A 19,049-nucleotide genomic window follows, 5' to 3' on the forward strand; every position below is an offset into this window, starting at 1 on the left:
ATGATGTAACTGTTTGTTAGGCTGAAACAAGGAGACCAGCAGCTAAACTGTGCATGTATTCTTGTGTACTTTTAACACACTATCACAGTGTATGCAGAAAAAAATTATGTTCTTTTCTAGTGAAACGCCCCAATGCTAATTACATTGAGCCCACTTCATCTTAATTTAAGCCGCTCGTTTTCTTTGACGCTGAAAAGACATGACATGCGGCGCGCAAGCGTTCTCTAGGGGCGGGTGACTATATAGACAGCCTTAACAAAGTCTGCTGGCATGGTTACTGAATGCATTTGTCCTGAAATGTATTAATTGTTGATCTATACATTTTATAGATCACATTATTAATGATGATTAATCGATTATCGATTAATCATTAACATCCCTACTAAACGAGACTTATATCTCGGCTCTGCAGAACAAAAATGGGCTTTTCCCAATCAGTGGGCATTTTCAAACCATTGAGATTCCCTACTTTCATTGGTTAGTTTAGAAATGCCCATCCTAGTTTGGAAATGCCCAATGATTTGAAAACACACATTACTGTTCTGCAGAGACTTATACTTTTACTAAAAACGTATACACAGGCCTTTTCTGTTGCTGTGTTATTTAACGCTAAGCTTTCTCCATCTTAGTGAAAGGGTAAACATCTGTTTAATCTTCTCAAACTGTGAAAGCGCATCCAACAAGATTAATGAAAGGCATAAAGCTAAAATGGCAGGACCAGTGGAGACTGAGAGCTCAACTAGTAATGGCACGGTCATGTCACAGAGGATAAGGTCGCTGCTCTGAAACCGAGCAGTCCTCCCGGGTGAAATATCAGGCCTTGTGTGATAAAACACTTGATAGTGTTGGGGATAATTTATATGTCATGGTGAATTGTTCACTGACAATTCGGCAGGTTTATTGCTAACTTAGAAAACATATAGTTGGATAGATTGGAAAGGTTAAAGAGTCATTTGGGACAGCCGTGTAAATCCAGGTTGGGGTAATATAACGGATAAAGATGTGGGCTGATATCAATGCAAGTTTGAGACATTAGGGCGACCTATGATCTGCTTTGCCATATCAGTATTGTGCCCTTAAAATGAAAATTCTTTGAATGTCACATGCAAGTCTTATGGAAATGTTCATTAGCATCTCAAGAAGCATTTTTAAAAGTAGAAGTTCTTTAAATTCGACACATTCATAAAAATGTTAAGCTTGAGATGCTGAAAAAACAAAATGCTGCATCACATTCAAAGACATCAGTATAGCACATGTTTACATAGAAATAAAATAAAAAAATAATGCAGACGAATGCAAAAACCATTTGTAAAGAGCCCCTTAAAGTGCTTTTTTTTGTCCTTTGGAGCCCGACTGCATCCTCATTCACTTTCATTATATGGAAAATGGGGGGCCTGGGTAGCTCAGCGAGGAAAGACGCCAGTTCGAATCCCAGTGCGTCCTGAGTGACTCCAGCCAGGTCTCCTAAGCAACCAAATTGGCCCGGTTGCTAGGGAGGGTAGAGGTACATGGGGTAACCTCCTCGTGGTCAGTATAACGTGGCTGTGCGTGGATGCCGCGTTGGATGGTGTGAAGCCTCCACACACGCCATGTCTCCACGGTAATGTGCTCAACAAGCCACATATGATGCGAGGGTTGACGGTCTCAGACATGGAGGCAACGGAGATTCATCCTCCACCACCCAGATTGAGGCGAGTCACTACGCCACCATGAGGACTTAGAGTGCATTTGGAACAGGGCATTCCAAATTGGGGAGAAAAAATAAAACCATTATATGGAAATGAGCAATGTGAACATTCTCATTTTGTGTTCCAAGGAATAAAGAAGTCATACAGGTTTTTAACAACTTGATGGTGAGTAAATACCTGTGAAACTCAACTTGTGAAATGTATGTTGCTTGCAGGAATCACTGATATTGAGGAAGTATCTCAATTCCTGAAGGAGGGCATCATCATGAAAGATTTCAGCCATGCCAATGTGCTCTCTCTGCTGGGTATCTGCCTCCCCAGCGAGGGCTCACCACTTGTCGTGTTGCCGTACATGAAACACGGTGATCTGCGCAACTTTATCAGAGATGAGACTCACGTATGTGGTGCTAACTTCACAAACATTTATCAAATACTGTCTTTCAATGCAACTGTTGTTGTAGATGTATAAAATACATTAAAGTGGACAGTTCTTACCATTCATGATGAACTTGAAAACAATGGGAATGTGCCTTGTTATTAGGGGTTGAAGCGCTATTGTTTTTGTCAGGATTTTTATTATTATTCTGCCCTAAAACTGATTGTGCAGACATGGTAGTACTCCGGCTGGCTAGCCATATGCCTGGAATCGGCACATAGGTGGCGCTATAGTGGGAAAAAAAATTATAATAATTTTGGGCCAAAACTACTTGTATCGTAATGGCTAGAAACAAAATTATTTTTCCAGAGATTCCTTGTGTCACAGTGAATATTTTAAGCTCCAGACAATTCAAAACAAACTCGTCCTAGGCCATTTGCCATTTTGTCCCAAAATGAAAAGTTATCAAAGGAATTTTTACTTTTGATTTAGCATCAAACTGTACCAAAACGTACGTAGCGGCCACTTTTACAAAAATGGTTATAATTTTGAACGGATTGAGACATCACCAAATTTGGTACATTTATGTACTGTATGTGGTCATTCTGAGGACACACAAAAATGTGCATGCCTCTGCCTCTTGGTGGGCTATAATAGTTAAAAACTAACTATGAAACTGTTGGTTCGATCAACGTGAAATTTTGTATGCCGTGTCTTTGTCCAAGGTGCCATCAAGATCTATGAGGACAGTCACATATCTTGAAAACCATGTCTGCCATTGATCAATCTGCTTTTAGCAGCTATTCGACATGCCCTTATCAAAACGAAACATCGTATGCCTATTTGTGTCTTGACCTGAGATGGCTGTGCAAAATCGACTGGGAGGCACTATCATGTTTAAATGCATGTAAATCTTATATACAGCTGCCTTTCACAAAGAAACACGTTATTCATATTATATGATAGACCTCCTCTTTCTAACAACTTTGCCTCAAGAAACATTGGTGTGAATCAAATCGTTCATTTTTCGAACTAGTCCAAGGCCGTTCACCTGATCGAAACCAAACCAGTGCAGAAAGATTCTCTGGAGTCCCATTATTAATAATTATTTAAAAAAAGTTTTAACTTTCGATTCATCATCGCAAAGGCACACCAAAACTTACGTAGGGGGTGTGGCCACTTTTACTAAATGGTTATACTCTGGAAAGTAATTCGATTTTATCACCAAATTTGGTACAATTTGGTATGGACACATGAAAAACATTGGGTACTTCTGCCTCTTGGTGGTGCTATAAGAAATGTCATAAATGTAAAAAATACTATATCTCTGTGCAACCTAATCTCATGTTTCTGAAAATTAAGGTACTTTATCATTGTTTTATTTGCAAACAGACTGTCTAATTAATACTTAATATCTGTTACATATGTACAGTACTTAAAGGATCTTAAAGGCTAGAACCCCATTAATCGCTGCTTGCCGCTATATTCTTATGATGTGTGTTTTGTTTTATAAAAAATAATATTTTTGTTCCAACACAGAACCCCACTGTGAAGGATCTGATGGGTTTCGGGCTGCAGGTGGCTAAAGGAATGGAATATCTCGCCAGCAAGAAGTTTGTACACAGAGACCTTGCGGCAAGAAACTGCATGTGAGTTTTCCAGTGTATCTCTCTGTGCAAAGTTAAGAAACAGTGTTTCTGAAGCCCCATATGTGCCTGCTATATGTATAGTGAGTGTTGTTTTTTTGTCTCACGTAACATGTTTGTTACATCCTTCTCAGGCTGGATGAGAGCTACACAGTAAAGGTGGCTGATTTTGGTCTGGCCAGAGATGTGTATGATAAAGAGTACTACAGTGTGCACAACAAGCATGGGGTGAAGCTACCTGTTAAATGGATGGCATTAGAAAGTCTGCAAACCCACAAGTTCACCCCCAAATCAGATGTAGTGAGTATCTTTCTCACATCAAACTAAACAATTATTTTAATAGTATTAAATAATAATATATATATAATAATTATATAATACATGGTAATAATTATTATATATACTGTATATATATACACACACACACACACACACACACACAGTATATACAGTGCATTCAAAGTAATCAGATTTTGTTATGTTGCAGCCTTATGCTAAAATGCTTTAAATAATTTTTACACTCCATACCCCATAATAACAAACCAAAAATTAAATATGTATATTCTTCTTTTTTGTATTAACTTTGCAATTTTATTAAAAATAAAAACTGAAATGTCACATTGACATATTCATTTAGACCCATTGCTATGACACGTGAAATTTAGCTCATGTGCATCCCATTTCTCTGGATCATCTATGATTCTACACTTTGATAGGAGTCCACCTGAAGCAAATTCAATTGATTGGACATTATTTGGAATGGTACACACCAGTCTATATAAAGTCTCACAGCTGAAAATGCATATCAGAGCAAAAACCAAGCCACGAGGTCAAAGGAACTGCCTGCAGAGCTAAGAGACAGGATTGTGTCGAGGCACAGATCTGGGGAAGGCTACAAAAATGTTTTGACTGCATTGAAGGTTCCCAAGAGCACAATGGCCTCCATAATTCTTAAATGGAAGAAGTTTGGAACAACCAGAACTCTTTTTAGAGCTGGCCGCCTGGCTAAACTGAGCAATCAGGGGAGAAGGGCCATGGTAAGAGAGGGGACCCGATGGGCACTCTGGTTGAGCTATAGAAATCATGTGTGGAGATGGGAGAAACTTGCAGAAGGACAACCATCACTGCCACACTTCACCGATCTGGGCATTATGGCAGAGTGGCCAGACACCTCAAAAAAATCACCTAAAGGACTCTCAGACTGAGAGAAACAAGATTCTCTGGTATGATGAAACAAAGATTGAACTGTTTGTCCTCAATTCCAAGTGTCACGTCTGGAGGAAACCAGGAACCACTCTTCACCTGTGCAATACCATCCCAACGGTGAAGCATGGTGGATGTAACAACATGCTGTAGGGGTGTTTTTCAGCAGCAGGGACTGAAGGACTGGTCAGGGAGGTTTAAAGAAAGCTGAACGTAGCAAAATACAGAGATATCCTTAATGAAAACCTGGTGCGGAGCGCTAAAGACCTCAGACTGGGCTGAAGGTTCACCCTCTAACAGGACAATGACCCTAAGCACACAACCAAGACAACACAAGTGTGGCTTAGGAACAACTCTATGAATGTCCTTGAGTGGCCCAGCCAGAGCCCAGACTTGAACCCAATTGAACATCTCTGGAGAGACCTGAAAATGGTTGTCCACCAACGGTCCCTATCCAACCTGACAGAGCTTGAGAGGATCTGCAGAGAAGAATGGCAGAAAAAAAAAAGAAGCTTGTTGCATCATACCCAAAAAGACTTGAGGTTGTAATCACTGCCAAATGTGCTTCAACTAAGTACTGATTTAAGGATCTGAATACTTGATATTTCAGTCTTTTCTTTTTAATAAGTTATCAAAAATCTGGTTTTTGCTTTGTAATTATGGGGTATGGAGTCAAGTCATTTTTATTTGTATAGCGCTTTTCACAACACACATAATTTCAAAACAGTTTTACAGAAAATACTTTCCTCCCCATTTCTCCCCAATTTGTAATGCCCAACACCCAATGCGCTCTAAGTCCTCATGATGGCGAAATGACTCGCAATCCGGGTGGCGGAGGACGAATCTCATTAGCCTCCACGTCTGAGACGTCAATCTGCGCATCTTGTCACGTGGCTAGTTACCGCGGAGACGTAGCATGTGTGGAGGCTTACGCTATTCTAGATGCACAACAATCCACGTATCTGATTTATAGATACTGTAATATCTATAAATTTTTCTTCATCTGTTCAAATGTCAAGCATTTCTTCTTGGTATATTCTATAGATACTGCAGTGCATTTGACCAAAGATTTATTCTCATGGCCTTAAAATTTCTGGAAAAGAATCTTGCACATCATATGTTTTCACAGGTTGTTTCAAAAGTGAGCTATCTACATAGACTGAATTTTCTAAGCATCATAGGTACATTCAAACATTAGAATGAAGCATTTTTTGGCATCAAAGGTATGTTTGAATTGAGTATTTTTATAGGCATCGAATCAAATGTTTGGAGTGTGCCAAAAAATTTTTGGAGCCCAAAAATGATGTCTAGGTAGGCACTTCACTTGGTTTTGAAACACAGCTATACTGTTTAGTTTTCAGATTTTAGTCAGTTCTAATTATAATTTTACTGATGGCACTGGCAAAAAAAATATTTTATTTTATTCTATTAACAGATTTTAACTAGTTTTCTTCACACCTTTTCACTTGATAAAAAGTGAACAAAAAACAGTAAATTTGGCATGTTTTAAGGATATTTACATATTTTTTTACATACCAGGACAGGATTAGTTTTTTGCAGTAAATTATCCTGGCCTAAGAACCACTGTTTGTCTCTGGGTCATTTAGGAATTTGTACGTTTCAGTTCATTAGGTAGCAGTATCTTTCTCCATCACACTGACTCATGCATGTCCACACATGTCAGGTTCAAGGTGTGTCATGAGTCATGTCCTGTTTTCTAACCTGCCTACGTAAAAAAAAAAAAATAAATGACTAGGCCTACACTCTGCCATTTCTGGGGAAATTAATTTCCCAACATTTCTGTAAATATGTACTTGAATCTTACCTTAAATGGATTTATGTGTTCAGAATTCCCTCTCTTTGGCACACTGCACACCTTTTTGTTGGCCTCCAACAATTGATGACTTGCAGGAGTCACCCAAAGTTCGTGCAGATGACAGCTGTTTGGATAGGTTGCTTTCCTCATAACTTTTATTTGATCTTCACACAGTGGTCATTTGGCGTGTTGCTATGGGAACTCATGACCCGGGGTGCCCCACCTTACTCTGATGTGAACTCCTTCGATATCACAGTCTTCCTCCTACAAGGCCGAAGACTGCTACAGCCAGAGTTCTGCCCGGATCCACTGTAAGCACACACATAAGACACTTAGCCTTACAACTACATAGAGAGCTACCTTCTAAGGTAGCATCTTAACTATCATGGAACCTTAAAAAATGAGAGATTTGGAACGCTTTACAAAGGCAGCAGCACTTAGCGCTCTGCATGAGAGACTCAACATGACAGTTGATTTCAATATAGTGTGACGTTAGCATGTTGCTAAGCTAAAGACACGACACTTTAATAGGCATAAAAAATACACAGCACACACAAATATTGAGTAAAATATTTTTATTTAAAATTTCACTGCAATTATAAAGCTATTTTTTTGTCAATGCCTTTTATATGATGCCTTAAAATGCTGCCTCTGTAGACAGCTCTGCTTTAATGTGTTAGGTTTTGGAACACTGGATCACTTTCTGTCAAAATACACCTACCAACATGACGCACTTCATTGTGTCCTTTTTTATGACCAACGTACGGCACCCCAAAGGGGGAGTACAGCCGTGGTGCCACAACATAAAGAGTGTAAAACAGAGAAATATTGTTAACCACCCACAGATTCAGTCAAGCAGTTGTAGTTCATCAGAACTCTTGGCCAGATCAGCTCTGCATGACTACCTGAGCTAGGCACACATTGTCCTGCTTCTATGATATGAGTCAACTGCCAAACATTTTTCACACACTGCTGTCTAATAACCAGCTGTGGCACTCTGTATAGAGATATGTGGGTCATTACTTCCTGCCCTCATGGGCTGCACAATGAGCTGTCAGGCTTTAATTCCTCCCAGGTCTTCATGGCTCTGCTCAGCAGACTATTGCAGGAAAAACAATGGAAAGTCGGGCTGAAATGCGATTAAGGTTTTCACCAGAGGTGATAAATTTCAAGGCACTGGTGTCTCACATTGCCAAAGCAAACAGCTGATGAGAATGGAAAAATTATCTAACTTAAACTCCACATGATCCTTTTCTCAACGTGAACACAAATTCATTTCCAACAACAACAGGAAAGAGTTTGTGGTTTGAATATTGAAGTCTGTGGCTCAATCAGGTTACCAACATTGGTCCTGCAACACATGAGCCCTGTCTGTAATAGAAAGTTCTCTGAAATAGAATTATGCACCATCAGCCTGTCAGATTCAAATAGGTGCATTAATATATTACACTGTATGTCCCATAGTATAATAGTTATTAGAAGGCACCATTCATATTTAGTAATTTGCCACTTGAAAGGCAACAGTACCCTCTGTAATGGGGGTATACTGTACAAGACATTTCTGAGTGAAATTATGCTGGAAATATTGTAGAGTGGGACTTATTTTAATGTATCGATTGATTGGATCATGCATTGGATCATTCCATTTTAATGAAATATTATGACTTATTTTATTTGGAATAACATGCACAGATGAAGCATTCAACTTTATTATTATTCTTTCCTGCATGCATAGGCTTGAGATTCTGACACGTGTACATTGATGCAACCTTAGACAAGCCCTTATAATAAATCTATCTAGGGCAGATTGACAAATTCTATTGCAAAATTGAATACAGAGGACTGTAGGCTAATGATAGTCTTGTTTTAAATAATGGAAATAGTATATTGCCTTCTAAAGCCATTTTTGTCTGCATTGCCTTATCAATGCTTAACTCATCTGACACAATAATGTAATGCATTTTAATTATCTGAATTATTATATTTATAATGTACAGTATATTATAGTTATAATTATTTAAATATAACCGTATAATTATTTAATCATATAATGCAATTTAGAGTCTCCAATTCACTTAACCTGTAAGTTTTTGCTAACCACTGAGCCACCGTGCCGCCCCCCCAAATTTGTATACGATTAACAGCCCTACTTTTATATGGGCTTTATTCCAAAAATAGAAAAATAAAAAAGTGATACTGCTTTGCAGGAGCACTGTTGAAAGAATAGCTCTCCCAAAGATGAAAACTTAAGCCATACGATATTTTTATTTGAGGAAGAGACTGAAATTTAAGTCTTAATTCACTGAAAACCTTCCCCTTTACCTATTCAAATCTGGCATGCACACAAGAACATCTTGTTTACATAAGTGCAGCGCAGTGAGTGCACCTTACACCCTACTGTATATAAAGAGAAGATGGTGGAGAAGAAGAAACTTCAATTGTTCTTGTGTGTTTTTGTCACGGCAGCAAATTTTAATAATTAAAAGTGAATACAATTTGAGAAGTAGGGCAGTCTTCCTCACCCAAATTCTGAGAACCACAGCACTAGTGAATTGTGCACAATAACTCCAGGGAAATTTTAAAAATATATAATTACATGAAGTCAGTTTTTATTTAATGTTGTCTTTAAATCTAATTAATACATTTATATCTTTACACTATAGATACAATGTAATGATTGAGTGCTGGCACCCTAAACCAGAGCGCCGCCCCACCTTCTCAGAGCTAGAGTCCCGCATCACTGCTATCTTTTCCAGCTTCAGCGGCGAGCACTACATCCTCCTCAACACCACATACGTCAACATCGATAAGATGACACCGTACCCCTCTCTCATTTCTTCTCAAAGTAACCTTGACCGTGAGTGCTGCACCTGAAAGAAAAAGACCAGACAGAGGGAGGGTCAGAAAGAGGGCAAGGAAAAGAACTTACAGTATTTGCTGTTTCTGAAAGACACTGGAATCACTGCCAGGGATAGTTTTCAATAAACACTCCCTTAATCACTGTAAATAGATTATGATGAGCCGTGACCTGTGGAGCTGAGGATCTCCACTCAAGCATGAGATGGTCGTGCTCCCCTGGGACAGAGGCCGAATTCCACCTGAAGCAATTTAAGGTGCAAATTGACAGCCTAGAGAAGTTGCTGTAGTAAAACCATTTTTTCAATGGTGGCGTGTTTATAGAAGGGTTTGTTTTTGGAAAGACTTCACTGAGCGATTACTAATTGATCAGTTGTCATTCCATTAATGTTTTATCGGTTCATTGTATGGCTGTATTCAGATGCTTCCTGCAGTCTGTGCCCATCTGATTCAATTATACTCCTGGCAGATGCTGAATTACCAAACGACTACAAGACCATTTTTGATTGGTCAATCAGATGGTTTTGAAAACAGAAATGCTTCAGTGGCATTGCATTCTCTGTGTATGTTGAGCATTTTATTTTCTGTGAAAAATTTTACATAACATTGTGCATGCATTTGTACTATGAACTGCATAATGAAGTTATCATTGGAACACTGGACAGGTTACATGTGAAATTTGCCTTCAAATCTGTCAATGTTCTTTTGTGGCTTTGTGCTTCAGGAAAAGGACATTTAGTTTCATAATTAGACATTCCTTTTACAGTATGAATCATCTGTTCCTTTTTTTTTTCTTTCTTTTTTTGTTCAGAAATTGTTTTTACAACTTGGCCATATTAATCTTTGCAACAAGACATCTATATTTTTATAGAATCAGTTTAAACTTAGTGTCAAACTAGCATATTACTAGGCCTACATGTAATCAACTCACCTTTTTCACATTTTCTGCATTGATTGTCAACATGAAACAGCATTTGCAACTAATTTATGCATTAAGTTTCTCTTGATATTCAGTAAGAAAAATTGGATATAAAATTGGTTATAAACTTTACCTGTTAGAGGCGGAGCAAGAATTACATTTTGATGAAAGATTGAAGAAGAATATTTTCTTTGGAATTTCTTTAGACCGATTATTTGTGCTCAAAAAGACCAGGAACATGCATTAAGATTGATTTCATGTTGACTTAAATATGATTCAGTGTGTTAAATCGAGCTCAGAGGAATTTTCTAAAACATTAATAAACAAGAGCAAGGGCGTAGCCAGGGAATTACTTTTGGGCGGGCCTCAATAAAAATGGATTGGCCAAGTTTTTGCCCAATTATTTATTTATCTTTTACCAAATGTTCCTCAACAACAGAGAAGCAGCGTATTCAAACATTCTTTCACACTAACAGAAATCAGAATTTATGCCGCTTTAAAATTGTTTTATAAAAATATATTTGAAGTGAAAGAATAATCTTTAATATGCTGGGTGGTCCTAGGTGAAATTTGGCTGGGCCCAGGCCCACCCCAGCCCAACCTTGGCAACGCCACTGGATGTGGCGTCTGTAGAACTTTGTGAATGACCACAGCAGATTACATGCAGGCCTGCATATTGCTATGTAGTGAAGATGACAATGAATGTGTGTTGCCATATCAGACTACTGGTTGATGTAAATACTTTGTCTCTCTACCCTTCTTGTCTGACTTGCTGTGTGATACATGTATATATAGCATATGAACACAGTATACAATTTAGACAGTTTGGTACCAAATCAAATAAGTAATTAGTTCAATCAACATTTTCATTTTATCTCAATGCGAGTTAAAATTCTAGTGTACTTGTTACACCTGACCAATAAACAGGTTCAATCTTAAATCATGTAGTATAACATTTTATGTTTTGCCATTTACAGTATCTGTCTGTTTTTATTTGAGACTGTAACTGCCACACTGTCTCCTTGTGATGTCTCTACATGGAGAGAGAAATGACAAAGAGATAGTACATATTACAATATTTCTGCTGTTCCAGTTACAATAATAAAGTTTTTCCACAAATTATGTGTTCATGTGTTTGTGTGGGCTGCATAAATATGAATACTTATTTATGCTATCTGTTATCTTCAGCAAATTCCCTCTCTATGAATACTTTGAGTCTCACTCCATCTCATTGGCTCTCTGTGTGAACTTTAATCATGACCTTGTGATTGCTCTCAGTGCTCTTGACTTGAACCTCAGCCACAGTCGTCTAGACAGGCTTTTTAATTTCCTATTTTATGGCCTATTCTTGGAAAGCAGGGTAATACTACCTGCCTGAAAAGAGAACTCCAGCTAAAAGGATGAAATATGATTTGCATCCACATGTAATACTCTTAAGAGATATATATATATATATATATATATATATATATATATATATATATATATATATATATATATATATATATATATTTATTTATTTATTTATTTCAGCTTAATCATGATTTCTAGTCTTTAAATTCTATTTTAGAATATTGCAGACTGATTTGTCGCTTAATAAAAAACTATTTAGTTAATATGTATTAAAAGTATACAAAGTACAGACCTGCAAATGCATAATGTGTTTGGTGAATTGAAAGTAATGTCTAACTTGAATAAAGTGAATATCAGTGGGTAAGATTGTTTTATTGTAGCTTTAATCTGTTTATACATCCCATTGTACCTGACACGATAATCTGTGTTGTTTTCTAAAAGAGCCCTTTTGTAAACCTATGACTTCACTTCATTTGAAATGACTACACTGCCTCCCACTGGACGATTTATGCATGTACAACAGTAATATTATTTATGGACTTTTGTTTCTTTGATCGTTTTCTGTTTATTTCTAATGACTTACACCAGTGATGCCTTTTTTTTTTTTTTTTTTTTTTTTTTTGAGCATCCTAAATTACTTTCAGGACAGATTACGGCTCCTTAGGGCTTCATTGAAAGAATTACGACAAGTTGCACAAGCAGCGAGGTAGTGTCATGAATAACATGGCTTCCAGCTATTTGAAAACCAGACGGAAAATCCGCCCTAAAATGACGTTTGTCTGCTCAGTTAAAAAACTGACCTTCACTGGGAGTTTAAGTCACCATGATATGACAGTTATGAGCTACTTACAAAACAGTAGCGCATTCCATCTGTAATATTCCATGACTATTATACTGGCTAGGAAAAATGACTACCTTACCTTACAGGTGTGCCTCAATCATTTATGTGTGACTGTTAGTGTGACGCATTTGTATGACACGACAGGCCGCGTGCATGATTTTTCCAAGTTGTTTCAGAACAAAAATATGTTAAAGTCTGCATGAAACAAAAGTTGTGACCGACTTCCGTATTGTGACGTATTTCCGAGTGAAACAGCTTATCGAACAAGAAAAAAAATGTAGGATGGGGATTTGAGTTTATCCATTGGACAAACATTGGTTGTTGGTTGGATTGTGAAAATATGGACGTTGCATAGCAGAACGGAGGCATATCTAAATGTGAGTGTGCAGTGGACACACACCCCTACCACTGTGCTGCTTGAGTCAGAGCCAGTTATTGGTGAAATTGAGCAGTTAACTCCAGAGGCATTCGAAGCATTGTATTCATTAGTGATCACCCCAGCAATTCAGGATGAAATGTCTCAAACACAACCGCGAATTTGCCGTTATTCCTCCTCATTTGAAATGTAAATTCATGCCAGCTCACCCGTAACCAAGGAAGTTTGGGTTAAGGAATGAAAACAGATTAAAATACACCTCGCCATCTTTACCACCATGCAATTGACGCTTCGTTCAACTCTATAACAGATTGAGGTTTTTATAAGAAAGGGGCAGGGTTTAAGCGGACTAAATGATTGGAGAAGTTCTGCATATACGTCATCAGAGAGAAGTCTGTCGTTTCACCGGAAGTCAGAGTTTTTAATTTGTAATTTGTATCTCCCTTTTCTCCTCAATTTTGGCATGCCCAATTCCCTCTGCATACTAGGTCCTCGTGGTGGCACGGTTACTCACCTCAATCCGGGTGGCGGAGGACAAGTCTCAGTTGCCTCCGCTTCTGAGACGCATTTTATCATGTGGCTCGCTGTGCATGAAACTGCAGAGACTCACAGCATGTGGAGACTCATGCTACTCTCTGCAATCCACACAATTTACCATGCGCCCCAATGAGAGCGAGAACCACTTAATTGCGACCATGAGGAGATTACCCCATGTGACTCTATCCTGAAGTCACTCAGCACACCCTGAATTTGAACTTGCTACGTCAGCATCAATACTTCCAGGCCCCCCGGAAGTCAGAGTTTTGTCATTTTGATGAATTGTTCGCATAAGATCAATAACATGCGTTTAGAATATAGATATGGTTAATTTTCATTTCATGCTGACTTTAAATTTTACATATAACTAAATGTGTAATTAATTATAATCACAGTAAACAGTTCATCCACCACGTAATAGTTAGTATGGTACATAGGGGCTAAAGGCCCCGGGGTAAAAGGCTCCTTTGATTTGATTTTCTCCCAGAACACTAAATAGCACCAAGAAAGTTTTTGTCAATATGCACTGCAAAATATTCCTGACCCATGAAATCATTACGTGCAATGTCTTAAGTTTGATTTTGATGTAAAACATTGAACAGCTCACTGTCCTTTTCTGCATAGCAGCACCGTTTTGTGGCCCGTTCTGCTTAACGCGATTGCTCATTTTAGCTTATCACAGCCCATTCAGCACATTTCGCGGCTGACCCACCGGCCCGCTCAGATCTACCGATGGCCATTCCGCCCCAAAGTGCGTCGGCCCACCGGAAAAATGCCCGATATGCCAGATTACCAGTCCAGCCCTGCTTATTAATATGATCCCTTACCCAAACACCTTATCTAAATTTAACCAAACATTAGAGTGTGTAAACATGATAGGAAGCTGTTGTTTGAGACAGAAGCAAGTAATTATGGGCATATTAGATGAAAACGATGACCAGCGATGTCATTGGCTGTAGTTAAAGTCGTAGGAATTAAAACAATTTCACCGTGAGAGTGTGTTGCTTGATTGATTTGTTATGATGAATTATGGGCTCACATTGACTTATCCATTCACAATGGAGATTCATTTGTTTGTATAATACTTGAGATGTAATGAAATGTCAAATGTGATTGAAATGAACAGGAAACGGTGCACTCTGTTATAAAGTGGTTATATTGAATGAGCATTGTCTTAAGTTGTTAATCAAAAAACATTTTGCTGTCCCAAATCTATTTGCATTAGTTGACAAATTCTACTCTATAACTATCACCCCTATTTACACAACATCGCTATAAATTCCCTGTGTGGGTAAAATGAATTTGGATCAAAACAACCTTCTGTTATTATTTATTTTCACACAAATGTTGTTGCTTCATCAATATTCAATAAAAAATTAGGTTGCCAAGAAAAGTAGCCTAACGATCAAACCAATTCTATAAACTTGCCACATTAATGTGATTTACTCTGGTTTTAATTTTAAAATGTTAAACTATCAGTTAAATGCTATTATGAAAACAAAAATAAGTCTGTAGAGATTAGCTACAGTATTATTGCTGTCTATATATTGACAGCAAAATTTTACATTCATGAACATACTGTACAACTGTTAAAAAGATAACCAGATTATATACATTTCGTGTTAGATAAATGCACATCGAATAATTAATAATCAAAAGAGAAAGGCATTTCTAAAATCTTTTGATGTTATAATGACTGTCCTGGGTCAAATTAACCTATTATATCATATTTTTATTTAATGTCTCGTTATACATTTATTACTTTAATATATAGCCCTTCTTGGACGAACAGGTGTGACGGTGCAGCCACTGACAATCTAGTTGACTTCAACTACACTGACAGTATCTCGATGGACTTCATTACCCATAATTCCATGATTCGGTTTGCTGTCATTTCTGCGCGCGCCACAGTTGTGACCTCGTGATATAAACATTTGTGCACACAGCGCTTCTCGGTTGTATTTAGCGTTGTTTACTAATGCGTATTAATTTATTCTAGTCTTTGCGCACAAGGGTTTAGATTAAGTAATGTTTACGTGTGCTTTAACACACCGGTTATGTCACGGTGTTTGGATGGGGTCACTTCAAAGATATTCCAGACACCTTACCAGGGCTTCGATCTGTCAGGCTCTCCGAGCATTTTCAGGTGCTCCTTCTGTTACGAGGGACTTAAATAAACCTACAAAGCAATTAGATTTATTAGTTAGTCCTTTCACTAAGGTCAAATGCCATTTAGGCTGTAATATATCCATAGAATCATTGGATCCGCATGCCTTCCCTGAAGCGGATCGGGTATTTATCACATTACAGACGACAGATGCGAATCAGGCTCTTAATCTGGACAGAATTCATGTTCACTATGATGACCAAAGCAATGAACTGAAGATTTTGGCCGATGATGTTGATAGCTACGTTTCTGTTGAACTGACAGCACCTATTAAATGTGGTAAGGAAGGATCAAGACTTTCATTCATGCCTGTAAAGTGAACAATTAATAAGAAAAGACTTTACCAGATGAAGGTGCTAGATTTATTTGACTGGATTTGTTTTGAAATACACTTGTGTGCATAAATGTGCATCCTTTCAGTCCCTGTCAATCCCTCCAGATCTCCACATCAAGACTACAGACAAAGGCAATGTGAAGATCCAGAACATGGAGAGTGACCTCTGCCACGTGCACACAGAGAAAGGACACTGTGTTCTGAAGTCTGTGAAGGTACGAATACATGTACACTACCTGATGAGAGAGATAGGCCCAAATGCATATTTCTATTATCACCTGTGGTCCATATTTCATATATGCCTAAACAAAGCTTTGGGCATTTTCTAAACGGCAGTTTTGAGCCCTTGAAGGGCACTGCGGGAAGGGGACGCCAATTAGTTTAAAAAATGTTGGGCTTTTTTCACGAAGAGCTCTTTTAAAAGACTGTTGACTCAACATGAACTTACCTGACTGGGTACATTCATACAGTACTTTCATGCTCCCTTTAGTGTGCCTACATCAAGAGATCGGTCCTTCGAAGGGAGTAGGCCATAGGAATGAACCCTTTCAATTGGAATTTGTTTATCAGTTTTGAGGATCTGATTGATGTCATGTTTATTTCTTGTGATTTTGTATAGTGTCATGAGGTTCAGGTTCATTCCAATGGTGGAAATGTTACAGGACTTCGGACTATACATGGGAATGTAGATATCAGCACATCTGCAGACAGTGTAAAGAGTTTATTATCTATATAATTTACAAAACATTGTGACATTGCAATGATCGTATGACTTAAAACATATTTTTTTTCTGTCCTCCAGAATGTCAACATTAAGAAAATTCAGGGAACCACCATGAATCTGTCTACAGAACATGGGCATCTGAAAGTGAAGGCCATTTATGCTGAATCCACCACTGTGTCCACTTCCTCTGGGAACATCCAGATTGGCCATGTACATGGTGAAAGGGACAATAATGGCTCATCATAAATGTTTTACAAAATTACCACTTAAAAGTAGTCTGCTGCAAAGGACATATGTAAAACCAGCTTATGTTGACACTTTACATGCAGTTTCTGTTGTTTTGTCGCTGTTTTACAGGGGAAGCCTTTGTACGGAGTGAAACAGGAAACATTATTATTGGTAAGTGACCAGTTGGACTTCAGGGCGTACTTACAATAGGCCCGGTTGCCTTGTACCGTGCCCAAGCATGATTGTCCCCACTCCCCCACTGCCCTGCACTCACATTACACTTAACGTTCTGGGCCTGAGCATGCTTAAGTCATTAAGATGCAACTTTTTGTTTTGAAGTAAACAGGAAGGAACAGTGGAGTCCATCATTCTAACGTTACTTTGTGGCTTACTTGGAGTCGTTTGGGGCACGGTGACACTCGGCCCTCTCGTATGCTTAATTGTCGACAGCATCTTACCACTGGAATTTATCCTTTTTGTCTGATGAGCTCTCAGATTTACCTTTAACCCGCAGTTTTTCAGCTTGTCACGACATTGCTCAATGGTTCTCTGGTATCCACAAGCACTAAGATAGTCGCACATTTTACCATATATCTCGGAGTTCTTGTGTGTTGTATCCAGTTGTTCCTGTATACTCCCGTCGGCCCAAATGTCCAGTAAACACTACACCTCTTCCGTAGACCAAAGTGATCCTTTTGCCGGCATGATTGTTAAATGGAATAGTCGCATCTTTGATGTCATGTTTCGAGTTTCATGCTCGGCCAAGGTTAGCGATCACACTATTCGTACCGTGCCTGAGCCAACTGAACTTTGCCCGAGCCCACCTCTTAAAGCGGGCCAAGGTATGGTTCAGCGTACCTTGCCCAGGCACGGGACAGTGCCATCACACTAGTCAAGCGAACTGGACGTTGGGGGTCAAATATGCTTGGGCACATTACATATCGCCTAGTGTGAGTACACCCAAGTTTTTAAATAAAAGTAGGATTATGAATTGTGTAAAATTCCTCTGTTTCATAGACAGCTCAAGTGGAGCCCTGAAAGTTTTTACTGCAGCTGGAAATATTGATGCCTATGTAGGTCAAGATGGGACAGCAGAACTTCATACTCAACAAGGTTCTATTTATCATCTGTCTACAGTATCCATTGCAAAGAACATTTGGATTACACTAATATTGAACTCCAAATCATTTAATTCGTGGTCATTGTGTAGGAACTATAAATGTGCGTGTGCCTTCCACTATGAAAACGGCAGTGCAGTTGTGTGGATCCTCTGTGAACATTAGCTCAGAGATTGCATGTCAAGAGAAAGAACGTACTTCATCTGACAGGAAGACAACAGTCACTGGTGAGTAAAACCAATTTAACTTGTTACTGCCTGCACTTGACTACTTGCCCAATGAAGGAATTTGGTTAAATCAATTGTCTAGTTTTTACTCTGGAACACAGAGATGAAAATTGTATCTATGACTGTTCTTTAAACCACATTAAGATACTAATATGCACTATTTTAAGAGTATTGATTAATTGTTTTGAACATGCAGCTCATTTAAATGGTGGCACATATGAAGAACGGTGGATCAAAGCCACTGCTGAAAACGGTACCATCAGTCTGAGAGCCCAGAGCTGGTTTGAGACCCTAAGACTTGGAGCAGAGAGCTAATTCCAGCTAGAGAACTGATAACTCCTCACTGCCAACTATTGCCCTCTAGTGGAGATTCACTCTCATTCTGGAGAAGGATATAACTATGGTCAAGCTCCAAAAATGGGCAGGAGCTTCAAATCGACTAGAATTACATGACACTTCACACTTTACAAAATTAAAGTTGGTGAATGCATCTTGTATAAAATCAGTTGGTATATCTGTGGTGGAAACAAAGAATAAAGATTGTAAATGATTTGTCAAAACAAGGGAGTTGAATGGTTTAATACGCACCAATTATATATACCCAAGCAATAACCACATAATAAATACTATTAATGTTTCA

At 38.4% G+C, this 19,049-nt stretch overlaps 2 protein-coding genes and 1 long non-coding RNA gene across 4 annotated transcripts in view; 2 read left to right on the top strand and 1 right to left on the bottom strand.

Annotated features, from left to right (window-relative positions):
- The window catches only part of met (MET proto-oncogene, receptor tyrosine kinase), a 77,703-nt gene extending 66,086 nt beyond the window's left edge, over positions 1-11,617 (top strand). For both annotated transcript variants that reach the window (XM_052123206.1, XM_052123207.1), the window contains 5 exons: positions 1,904-2,085; positions 3,604-3,713; positions 3,845-4,010; positions 6,904-7,040; positions 9,393-11,617. In XM_052123206.1, the coding sequence (XP_051979166.1) occupies positions 1,904-2,085; positions 3,604-3,713; positions 3,845-4,010; positions 6,904-7,040; positions 9,393-9,603 (806 nt within the window). In that variant the 3' untranslated portion in view covers positions 9,604-11,617. The remainder of the gene's footprint in view (positions 1-1,903; positions 2,086-3,603; positions 3,714-3,844; positions 4,011-6,903; positions 7,041-9,392) is intronic.
- Positions 6,941-12,862, bottom strand: LOC127640575 (uncharacterized). Its single transcript, XR_007970097.1, has 3 exons — positions 12,778-12,862; positions 9,444-9,599; positions 6,941-7,038 (listed from the first exon to the last, which is right to left on the bottom strand). It is a non-coding gene; the product is annotated as an uncharacterized LOC127640575 (long non-coding RNA).
- A 2,634-nt stretch (positions 12,863-15,496) lies between these two features.
- fam185a (family with sequence similarity 185 member A) lies at positions 15,497-19,037 on the top strand. The gene is made up of 8 exons (XM_052123160.1): positions 15,497-16,057; positions 16,218-16,327; positions 16,732-16,824; positions 16,915-17,053; positions 17,194-17,235; positions 18,082-18,177; positions 18,275-18,409; positions 18,606-19,037. Exons 1-8 carry the CDS (start codon positions 15,640-15,642, stop codon positions 18,722-18,724), a joined length of 1,152 nt encoding a protein of 383 aa, XP_051979120.1. The 5' UTR covers positions 15,497-15,639; the 3' UTR covers positions 18,725-19,037.
- The last annotated feature ends 12 nt before the right edge of the window (positions 19,038-19,049 follow it).

This window comes from Xyrauchen texanus, chromosome 49 (assembly GCF_025860055.1).
Source record: "Xyrauchen texanus isolate HMW12.3.18 chromosome 49, RBS_HiC_50CHRs, whole genome shotgun sequence".
In the NCBI taxonomy this organism is placed as follows: domain Eukaryota; kingdom Metazoa; phylum Chordata; class Actinopteri; order Cypriniformes; family Catostomidae; genus Xyrauchen; species Xyrauchen texanus.

What these genes read in the sequence shown, in the direction of transcription:
- fam185a (XM_052123160.1), top strand. Translation starts at nt 15,640, where the DNA reads ATGTTTACGTGTGCTTTAACACACCGGTTATGTCACGGTGTTTGGATG. An exon ending in GTGTTCTGAAGTCTGTGAAG is followed by an intron (nt 16,328 to 16,731) that starts GTACGAATACAT and finishes GATTTTGTATAG; the next exon opens with TGTCATGAGGTTCAGGTTCA. An exon ending in TCAGCACATCTGCAGACAGT is followed by an intron (nt 16,825 to 16,914) that starts GTAAAGAGTTTA and finishes TCTGTCCTCCAG; the next exon opens with AATGTCAACATTAAGAAAAT.